At 46.0% G+C, this 11,663-nt stretch overlaps 1 protein-coding gene across 2 annotated transcripts; it reads right to left on the bottom strand.

Annotated features, from left to right (window-relative positions):
• Positions 1 to 3,802: 3,802 nt before the first annotated feature.
• On the bottom strand, positions 3,803 to 9,287 carry LOC119336004 (putative E3 ubiquitin-protein ligase UBR7). 2 transcript variants are annotated; one of them, XM_037608041.1, is made up of 5 exons: positions 9,015 to 9,284; positions 8,771 to 8,929; positions 7,516 to 7,776; positions 5,777 to 6,412; positions 3,803 to 4,200 (listed from the first exon to the last, which is right to left on the bottom strand). In XM_037608041.1, the coding sequence occupies exons 1-5, from the start codon at positions 9,108 to 9,110 to the stop codon at positions 4,111 to 4,113; spliced, it is 1,242 nt and encodes a 413-aa protein (XP_037463938.1). In that variant the 5' UTR covers positions 9,111 to 9,284; the 3' UTR covers positions 3,803 to 4,110. The 2 variants fall into 2 exon arrangements, with proteins under 2 accessions (XP_037463938.1, XP_037463937.1); XM_037608040.1 differs by lacking the exon at positions 3,803 to 4,200 and having other exon boundaries at positions 5,642 to 6,412; positions 9,015 to 9,287.
• Between the last annotated feature and the right edge of the window lie 2,376 nt (positions 9,288 to 11,663).

Genomic DNA, 11,663 nt, shown 5'->3' with positions numbered 1-11,663 from the left:
ATGTGTTGAGATCAAGAGATTCCAATCCTACCTTTGAACCTTGATTTCTAGCCTTTCCCAAGTTGCTTTCCCTTCAATCCCCTCTTCTACCAAAGCCAAAACTATGAGAGAGTGATTGAGTGTTGGGAAGACTATCATTTGAAGCACAAGAGCAAGGAGTTCATCATCAACAACACCATCTATTACCATTTGGAGAGTGGTGTCTCCTAGATTGGTTAGGTGTCACTTGGGAGCCTCCAAGAGATTGTGGAGTTCAACCAAGGAGTTTGTAAGGGCAAGGAGATCGCCTACTTCGTGAAGATATACCTGAGTGAGGCTAGTCCTTCGCGGGCGTAAGCCATGATGGAATAGACAAGGTTACTTCTTCATGGACCCTTCGTGAGTGGAGTCCTCCGTGGACTCGCGCAATCGTTACCCTCTGTGGGTTGAAGTCTCCATCAACGTGGATGTACAATAGCACCACCTATCGGAACCACGCCAAAAAACTTCATGTCTTCATTGCGTTGGATCCTCCATCTCTACCCTTTACTTTCTGCACAGTTGCATGCTTTACTATTTCTGTTGTTGTGTCTCTTGATATGCACGTCTAGGGAATCTTGGTGATATCTTAACTACTGCCCAAAAATGCTTAAACATCAAGACAACTAAAAACTACACCTTTGGTTTTTAAGAGACTATTCACCCCCCCCCATACCTATCTTCTCTGATCCTACACATGCTCTTGCTCCCGATGTAAGGTGAACTCCAACGCATGATCCCAAGTGGTCTGGCCGCGTCCGTTTGGGGGTAAAAGCACATAAATCGCGGCCCAACGCACAGGAGCAAACAAACAAATGTCCTATTTTGTTCGCTTTCGACATGTTTCCGACCCAAATTTGGGTCGCGTTTGCATTGAAACGGAAAGCGCACGGACGGGTGGGACGTGCGACCTTGTCCGCCCGCCCGTCGTGGACACAACCCCTCTTTTCTCTTCCGCCGCACCTCGCCCCCCCCCTCCCCCCGCGCGCACCGCACGCCATAGCTGATGCCCCCATTTGTTCAGTCGCCTCCACTCTTTCCAGCCTGGCCACCCAAACCACGACCATTCCATCGCCATAGCGGCCCAACGCATGCGTTTCAGAGGAGTTTTTGCCGGATTTTGTGGCTCTTTGTCGCCGCATCCGGTACCAGGGAAGCTACGGCCGCCAGCGATGCCCAACGAACCCAGCACCTTCCGACAGGCGCAAGATAGCCGTCGACCTTCAACGCCAACTTTGCATGTTGCCTGTGAGGGGAGCCCGAGGTGCTCTTCTCGTCCGCATCTCCACCACGACCGTAAGGTGTTCGACACTTTTCTCACAAGGTACCATGGATTGTGGGGACAAGTATTTTTTCCACAACTTCATTTGTTCATCGGACGGTTCGTCCTCGGATGACGAAGTGCTTGTGGTGGTTGCATTGGTCGTCAATGGCATTGCTAGGTAGCGGCCTAGGTTCAGGGGATCAATCCCGAGGACTGCTCCGGCCTTGAACCTCAATAGGGAGAGTGGCCACGCCCTGCTCTATGTCGATTACTTTGAAAATGTCGCGCTCTTCAAACCAAATCAATTCTGCCCCCGCTTTTGTATGGCGAGACATGTGTTCAATCGTATTTGGGAGAGAGTGGTAGCATATGACCCATACTTTGAGTGCAAAGAGGATGCCCTTGGCAAACTTGGCTTCTCCTCTTACTAGAAATGCACAACGGCTATTCGCATGCTTGCACATGGAATTCCGGACGATCTTGTGGATGAGTACATACGTATGAGTGAGTCCACATGTCTCCTATCAATGTACAGTTTCTGCAAAGGCCGTGGTGGCAGTGTTTGGCCCTGAGTATCTAAGAGAGCCAATTTTCGCCGGCACATAAAGGTTGTTGGCTATCAATGTCGATAGGGGCTTTCCAGGAAAGCTTGGTAGCATAGGTTGTATGCACTAGAAGTGAAAGAACTGTCCATTAGCTTCGCAGGGGCAACACAAGGGGCATGTGAAAGGTGTCATTATCATACTAGAAGCGGTGACAAGATCTTTGGATATGGCATTCTTTCTTCGGTATGGCTGGTTGTCACAATGATATCAACGTGCTTCAACGTTCTGCAGTGGTCGCAAGGCTTGCAGAAGGCCACTCCCAATAGGTCAACTTTGAGATCAATTGCCACAATTACAACAAGCGGTACTACCTACCTGATGGTATCTATCCTCGGTGGTCAACTCTTGTGAAGACAATACCCAATCCGCAAGGAGAGAAGAGACAGAGATTTACGCAAAGACAAGAGAGTGCTAGGAAGGATATCGAGCGTGCTTTTGATGTGCTTCAACTCAATGGGGTATCGTTCGAAACCCTGCACTTACATGGAGCGCCGAGAAGTTTTGGAAGGTGATGACTGCTTATGATCATGCACAACATGATCATGGAGGATGAACATGATGACAGCATACCAAGGGTTTGATTTTCAGGGTGAAAATGTTGAACCTGAGCACCAAGAACCGGCAATGTTTGAACAATTCACCCAATTCCATCGTGAAATGTGTGATTGGCATACCCATATGTAGCTCCAAGATGACTTGGTTGAGCACATGTGAAATCACATTAGCAAGATGTATCGGTTCATTTTCTTTCCACCTATTCAAGACACTTTCGGTTGGGTTGTGAAACTATTTGATTGTGTTTTTATTCGGATGTGGAACTATTTGTTTATAAAACTATTTGCAATATTTGACTTATTCATTGTAAAAACTATTTATACAATGTGTATAGTTTAAAATGTACACATAGGGGCTCCCGTGGCCGTGGCGGATGAGATACGTCCGCTTGTTGAACGCACGGCTAGCGCATCAAAATCGGCTGGACACCATGCCATTGCACTATCCAAACGAACAAAATCCAAATAAAACGGATGTACATTTGGGTTTATGCCTTGAAGTTGGCCTAACCACGCCGACCAATTAGAAACTTCAACCCAACAGGCACTCAGAAGTGTGAATGACTCATTGCTCCGGAACAAACACATGGGAGTACATTGGTATCAAAGGTTCGTAGAATTGCAGAAACACAAATCAAGCTCAAAAAAGACATACGTATGATCGCAACTGCATACGAATCCTATAAAATTTTGTTTGTGCTCAAGTTTGTTTGATTGCAGCACCCAGGAAATAAAATTTTCTTTAAGGCCTCATTCGGTTAGGCAGGGTTTTAGAGTGGTTTGATAGGGATTGAAGGGAATTAAATCCCTTGCAAATCAAAATCCCCGCCAAACCTCCCCAATCCCCGTGGCGAGGGGATTAAACGAACAGGGCCTAAAAGATGAATGGAGAGCAGCTCTAGCACTGATGGCGGATTAATCAATGGCACTTTCTCTGGCTATGGTAGTGGACTAGTAGCGTTCGCGGAAGCTGCTGCAGTGACTGCAAAATGCTGTGGCACTGTCCTCCGGTCTGGCGGTGTTGAAAGCTCTTGAACTGGAAACATCTCGCTGTAGTCATACTGGCCGAGAGGGCTGGCTGCCCCTACTGTTCAACTATCTATGTGCCTCTTGAGGAGCCTTCCACACCACTGAGCGGCCCATGGACATCTATTAACTTGTGGGGCCTGTGTTGAAGCCGTGCTGGAGTTTCGACAGCCCCAATCACTATGCTAGTAGTGAGCAGCAAATATTGCTCGGCAGCAGCAACCACCCCACAGCCAAACAACCGGTAAAACCATCACCAAGTTCGGCGAAACCCAAGAGCAGTTCTCTTCAGCAGCAAAAAGTGCACAAATAAAGAACCAGCAAGAAGAATCAAAGGGCAGCGCAATGGAGAACACATTTTTGGGTAATGGGAATCACCACAAAGTTTTGATCCAAAGGAACAAACATGCTGTTCACTCCACTGGTCGCTCGGATCACTATCACGAGCTGACTTTGAAACATCTAGCAGAACTACGACGAAGCTAGCATTACAGTACAGTAGATAAACACGCCATGGTGGCCACAGCATAAGTTAACAGTACCCACCAAGACAGTGGTGGCCAGATAACAGTTGGAAATTTTGGCGTAGAAGCAGCAGGGCATTAGGCTCACCCGCTCAAGCAAGGCCTGAAGCAACTGAAGCTCAGGATAACCTCTGCTTCTTCCTAGCAAGATTCTCGAAAATAGATTTTACATCATCAGATGTAACTGGTTTTGATGGATCAAAGGATTCCTGCTCAAAGTTATAAATAAACACCCATCAGGTAGATGAACAAAAGAAATGAACCATAAATGTGCATAAACTCTCAAGAACAAAAGGAAAAGGACATAATTTTGCCATCATGATGAAATGGAATTGTAGTGAACATAAATCACATGGGCAGATCGGAACAACGAAATGGGATTTTCTTTAAAAATATTAATGGCAATGCAGATATACATATCAAAGAAATTCAAATTCAAATATATTGATCCACATAATTGAGAAAAACTTATATATGCAGAATAAGAAATTAGTGAAACATGCATGCAAATCTGAGACTGCAAATGAGTTATGCAGAACATGTTGGTACTTTCATCCCTGTTAGAGAACCCTGATCCTACACCATGCAGGCATGTGGCGGTGCATTCAGTCCTATGGCCCTAGCAACATTTAGCACCAACCCATGGTGACGTTTTCATGTATTCACAGATGACCCACATCCAAGGGAGGTTAGAGGTGTCCCCAATGTTCCATTTCTGTTATAACTGTTATGCATGAAATATCTATCTTTCCAAAACACAATGTTGAAAACCACCCATGTTTGATCATACATGTTGTAATGATATTATTTTTAACAAAAAAGACTTGCCTATTTCCTTGGCAGGTTATTCATATGACTACACATTGGATCCATGCATGGTGCTTACTGCATTGTCTGGAGACACATGATTCTTTGTTCTCTGGGTGCAGCCACTTGATGGTAGATCAGACTATTCAACCAATCTGGATGGCAGTCTTAAGTATATGTGGCTGTGGCATAAACTCTACTGTGGTCTTTATCGCCTTTTACAGTGTTTTTCTTGCTTCTTCACTCGTACAGTTCCAATACTTTGCAATAAAGATGGCTGAGTGCATCAGTCGATGCAGACGCTAGAGGAATTCCCTACTTTTCAGAAGAAAATTTGGTAGATGCAGCAGTGCTGCCTAGCCTGATTTTATTTGATAACATGTGCCATACTGCCATGAAGCATATTGTTGAATAACAATAATTTTATTTTCATAGATTGACCTGGGCATGTACACTTTAAGATCCTAATTAACACCGCTTAGTGTATAATTCACATCTCACCATGAGAGAAATTGTGAATAATCCATTCTCCTATATTTAGAACAAGGAGCAGAACTTCTAAGTTTCAACCATTTAATTAGGTATTGATAATAAAGCCATGCCACCATGGTTGCTGCCAGGTTATTTGATTAGGTATTTGTTGCAGCACTTGCTTTTAGTTAACAAGTAACTAAATCATGTTGCTAACAATAACTGACTCTATTATATAGCCAATTGACAATGGTGATTTAAAATCAGAATTTCCTGTGACTGATATAAGCTACTGTTATTGTTGTATTGCTAAGAAGCTAGGAGTACTGATGGACTTTGAACTAAGCTGACCTTGAACCCTTTCTCTGTATTAGTATAGTTGTTGGTTTAATTTTGATGAATAGATAGCACAAGCATGGAGGCACAAGCTACAGGTATCAGTGCATGTAGAAATAACAAACAACTTACGGACAAGTGAGCAACAGACAAATAAGCAGAGAATTTTACCATAAAGGATTGAAACTCATTTTTCATGTCATTGATGCCACTCAGAATCTCTATCTTCTGGACATGGTTAAGTGAATTGATGAAGTTAGCTTCAGCTCCTTCCTGCTGCTCCAACTTCTTCTCCCTTTTCTGCTTAGCTATCTTCTCATATTCCTCAATAGAGTCCTCCTTATCAGTAAGATGTGCAATGCCTCGTTGTGCATAGAAGTTGGTGCATGTTCCACATTTACACAGGGTCTCTCTCCAGCCTTTTGACATGAAAAAGGGCATAGTTTTCTCTGAATCAGCTGATGTTGTATTTATATCCACTCCTATCTTACAGTTGACACCTGAATTGTCAACCAAAATGGACTTATCTGAAGCTGCAATGCCTTTTGTACAGTTCCCCTCAACAGAGGTATTTTCAATGCTTTGATGGTCTACAGGGGCACCGTTTTCATTTTTCTCAGTGTCAGCATGACCTGAAGAACCTCCTTCCACACCATTTGAACCGGCAGTAACAGCTTCTGACGCAGAACTCTGCTTACTAGAAGCCCAGATCGTATCAGGATAGAGTTTCAAGAAATAACAAACAGGCGAGCATTGATGGCATATGAATTCTTCATACAGTGGCTCCCCTTCCTCATCTCTTGGTATCTGCAATGCAAGAAGTCATTAAGCACAAACCACCTATGAACTGAAATTCTGTAGCACTAATAAACAAAGCAAAAACATGTACTCCCTCCGTCCGGAATTACTTGTCACAAAAATGGATGAAAATGGATGTATCTAGAACTAAAATACATCTAGATACATCCATTTCTCCGACAAGTATTTCCGGACAGAGGGAGTATTAATTAATAAAGCAGTTTGCAGCACCTGCTAAAGCCTCTAAGTATTAATATGTGCTATATCAATATGTAGGACTGATGAAGAAGAGATGCTCAGTTGCAAGTAACATAACCATTTTATGGGCAATCATACTTCTAGGGGAGAAAGGCAGGTCAAGAAGCAAAGGGTGTGTTTGGATTGCGCCTGCAGTAACCTTGCCAATCAAGGGCGTGCAAAAAATTTGGCGGACGAAACGGCCGCCAGCGCCTCGCCAAATAATTGGCTGTAGTATAAACGGGAAGGACCGACGGGTCTGGGGCGAGCCAAATTATTAGATCTCAACCAAACGCAAGCATCGCTCTGGTCAACTACCAAAAATTTGGTCGGGCGCATCAGGGCTCTAAACCAAACAGGCCCAAAACAACACTGAACACACAAATTCATTTGTTTTCTACTTTACCTATAAATATTAGCATGGGCTATATCAATATGTAGGCTTAGTTACAGGACTGATCAAGAAGAGATGCTGTTGCAAGTAACATAACCATTTTATGGGTAATCATACTTCTAGGGGCGGAAAGACGAGTGGAGAAGCAAGACAAGACTGAAGACACAAATTCATTTGTTTTCTACTTTCACCCAGCAAGGAAGATAATGAGTAACGACAGACCAAGAAAATACTCCCTCCATCCCAAAATATAAGATCGCTTTTTAAGCTATGTTAGCTTGAAAACGATATTATGCTGTGGGGCGGAGGGAGTAGCACATTGGATGCTGATGCTATGTTTCTGAAAATCAAAACCTACCAACAGCACTAGAAAACAGTTCAAGGTATATGTCGTACAAAATCATGCAAACTTCCATAAGAATCAACACCAGAAGCAGTTAGCACGTATGATGCCCTTAAAAAAGTGTGGAAAGTAGAAAACCTTCTCCAAAGAGTCAAGCCCAATATGATCTTCATGAAACCAGTCCTCACAGATACAGCACTGTATCATTTCAACTTGCTCCTTGGCTTCTGGATCAGGATAGGGCCTACTGCATGTGCAGTAGGAACCCTTGAAGTTCTGATTATAAGAATTTGCTGGATTTTCAGGGTCTTTCTCAGGGCTAAGTTTGCAGAGGTGACCTCCAAACTTTGAGTTGCCACAGTCACAACGAAAATTTCGCTTCGTCCAAAGTTCAACAACCTATAGAAAAAAAAACAGGACGAACTTTCCAGGCATTAGTTGCACGCACAATTACAGAGAAGGTTGCAGAAGATAGTAACTGAGTAATCATCATGCTACATTTCCGAAATTCTATGTATGCAAATGAGAAACAAACTGATTGGAAGAAATATTCAAAACAAAATTATTATAAATGATCTCATGAACCAGAACACAACACCATATTTTCTGCTATAAAATATCACAATGTACTGAAAAGCATGGCATTGCCTGGTCCGATCTAACAGATATTACCACGAATAAGGTTCACCCCTGATTTTATATGTATCAACCTCCTGAATAAATTATCTACACCAGCAATAAATATGTGCACAATTTCAGCCTGGAGACGACTCTTAAAATTGTGTCAGGCAGAGCTGAGAAGTGGATAAACCCATACAAGTCACTATCTAAGCACCATGGCAATGGCCATTGTAAAATACCAGGAAGATGCTTAGTAAACTGGGATCCTAGGTTGTCTGACTAGGATACTTTTATGCTAACTATTGTAGGCTCCGTCAGTCAAACTAAACAAAATAAATCTCAAATGCACTGGCAGCCTTGCATGCATGCACTTCATACACAGCATAAACACTTTCATTCTGGCAAAAAATTCACTGCAAGCACACATGACTGCTATTAAAGCACAGAAAACCATGAACAATCTAGAGAACAGCATTTCACAGCTCAGTACACTACATAAAACGTTTATGTGTTGCTGACGATTCAGGGTACGCCGTAAAAAAAATATTCCCCTCGAACACAGCACATCGTCAATCGGGAATAACAACGCAAAGTTACTCGCAGGAAATCCAGATCCACATTTCCCCCAAATATCAGTCCTCCCCATTTCCTTCGCTGCTCACTTCGCAGACCGCTATGAACATTAATCCAGCTTCATAGTAGTAGGACTAAAGTTCAAACGAGAAATAAATCTCCATTCAAAGCAAATGGCATTCAAGAAGGAGGGGATCACCTCGTGGCCGTCGTGGCAGGCGAGGCAGCAGGCGGTGCAGACCCCGGCGACGCCGTCGGGCACGCAGGTGAGGCAGGAGAAGACGGCCTGGCGCTTCAGGTAGCCGGCGCCGTAGGTGCACTCGTTGCCGTCGTCCCCGCCCAGCACCAAATCCGCCTCCTAGGGTTTGGCAGAGAAAAGGTGAGCACCGCCAGATCGAGCTAAAAAACGGCAGCGGAGGGGGCGAGAGCGCGTGCGGGGTTACCAGCTCCTCGGCCTCGATGCCGTCCATGTACTCGCTGATGGTGACCGTCGGCTCTACCTCGTCCTCGAAGGCGGCGTCGGTCCCATCGCCGGCCATGGCCAACCTAGGGTTAGGGTTTCGTGCGAGGCGGGGTAGAGGGGTTGGACTCGCGTGCGTGCGTGCGTGCTCGCGCGATTGGGGTTTGGGGGAGTTTTGGGGAGAGCAGATATGGAAGGAAGGAATGGCGGAGGCGAGAGTTTAATGCGTTTCTTTGCCTCCGCGAATCTCCGGGAGAGAGGTGACGCGGATGGGGGGAAGGGTTTCTGGGTGGGGACGCCGGACGCGGCTGGTTTGGCGCTCGAGTGGCTGAGATGTGGGGTTGGGTTTGGGTGGGGTTGGGAGGGTGGGTGCGACATGTCAGTGGGAAGATCCCGCGCAGTGGGTATTTTTGTTTTGTTTTTTAGAGGGCGGGAGGCGTGGCTTTTGGTTTCCCGCCACCGCGGTTGGACGGCCGCGGAGCTGGCCGCCGCAGGAAGGAACACGAATGGCGTGCTAGCCTTGCCGAGCGAGGCTGGCTTAGAGACGCTGGCTTAGCTCAATCTGGTTCAACGGCTGGTTGGCGAAATGTAGATCGAAAACTAACATCTGCATCTGGTCCTTCGCATCAGGGAAGCAATTTTGACATAGCGTTGGGTTATCCGCATTGGCTTGCCTCACGCAACTACACGGTGTTTGATAATTAAATTGTATACACGGGATATGGTTAAGAGCTAGCACTTACACTTAACACACACTGTGCCTCGCAACTGCTGATGGACGGTGCCTGCGGCGTCGTGTCCAACACAATGAGCATGGAGTCTCGGGTGAGCGATTTTGCCGGCACTGCGGTGAACTAGTTGCTAGTATCGTCGCCACAGAGAAAGTCCGTGTGAAGGAGCGCTGAGATAGAGGAACGGGGAGGAGAAATGCAGTGTGTGTCGGACAATGGCGACTGCAATGGATGGTGGCCGTGGCTCCGCGTCCGACACGACGAGCCCGAAGTCGTGCGCGAGCGACCCCTTAACGGCGCGGCGAACTAGTTGCTAGCCTCGTCGCCGAAGAGAAAGTCCACACGAAGACAGCGTGCAAAAGGAGGAGGAAGAGGAGGTCGAGATGACCGCGCCGGAAACAACTCCAGTGTAGTAGGACGTGGGCAAGAAGGTTAAGAGGAACGACGCCGGCTTCGAGATGGACAAATAGGAAGGCTCTGAGGCAGAGGACAAGAAAATACAGTGTGCACGTCATGGCGGATCGAGGAGAGAAGGCCGAGATGAACAATCGTCGAAACAGAAAACTTGCAACACGATTATTGTGGGAAACTGCGAGATTAGGCTACTGGTCAAAGGAAATTTCAAACGGTCAATCGTGCGCGGCGAATATGACAAAATTAATCCAAAAAAGCTTCAAATGTGAACACAAATCAAGCATTTACGGTCGAGGAAACTATGAACCGATCGCCTAAATGTATCCGTAACATCGATGTTCACTTTTGTAGATTAGAGGGAAGAAGGAAGAAAGGAGATTAGGGACAAGGTTAGTGGAGGTAGAAGAGGAAGCACCTACACAACTCGCATTCCTTCTGTCTTCTCTCATGCAAAGGCTCCACCCACACACGCTTGTTGTGCCTCATCTCAGTCTGTCTCGCTAGAAACTGTCGATCTGAGTGTTCCCAGTGAGACAGCCCGAGAGACACTTTAACCTTTGTGCGATGCAGGACCAATAGTGAATGCAGGCAACCAAACGGGCCTCAATTTTTTCGCCCATGGCTAGTTGGCCTATATGCAAGCAACCAAACACGTTACAAGAGAATCTGCAATGATGAACAAAAACCATGCACACTACTACACTGACCTGCCTTTGTGAGCGAGCTTTCGCACGCCAAGATAACAACTCCTTGCAAACAAATCATTAAAAAACACAACCAAATCTTTAGGGGAGCCCAAATTTTCTTTTCCTTATATCCTTTTGTTGGGAGACGTAGCATGCAATTTTAAAAAAATTCCTATGCTCATGCAAGATCTATCTAGAGGATGCATAGCAACGAGAGGGAAAGAGTGTGTCCACGTACCCTCATAGACCGAAAGCGGAAGCATTTGTTAACGCGGTTGATGTAGTCGAACTTCTTCTCATTCCGACCGATCAAGCACCGAACATACAGCACCTCCGAGTTCTACACACGTTCAACTAGATGACGTCCCTCGAACTCTTGATCCAGCAGAGTGTCAAGGAAGAGTTGCGTCAGCACGACGGCGTGGTGACTGTGATGGTGAAGTGATCCGCGCAGGGCTTCGCCTAAGCACTGCATGAATATGACCAGATGTGTAAACTGTGGAGGGGGCGCCGCACACGACTAGGAATAGTTGATGTGTCTTCTAGGCGCCCCCTCCCCACGTATATGAAGGAGGGAGGGGGAGGGAGGCAGCCCTAGGTGCGCCCCAAGTAGGAGGAGTCCTACTTGGGCTTCTAGTAGGATTCGGCCTCCCCCTTTCCTTTTACCGGAAGGGGAAGAAGGGAAGAGAGGGGGGAAAGAAAAGAGGGGGGCGCCGCCCCTCCTCCTAATCCTATTCGGCCTCCTTCCTTGGGGGGGAACCCCTTGTGAGCTGGTGTGCTCCCCTCCTATGGCCCATATCT

Source organism: Triticum dicoccoides, chromosome 7B, assembly GCF_002162155.2.
Source record: "Triticum dicoccoides isolate Atlit2015 ecotype Zavitan chromosome 7B, WEW_v2.0, whole genome shotgun sequence".
NCBI lineage: Eukaryota > Viridiplantae > Streptophyta > Magnoliopsida > Poales > Poaceae > Triticum > Triticum dicoccoides.
This window is presented reverse-complemented; position numbering and strand designations above follow the sequence as displayed.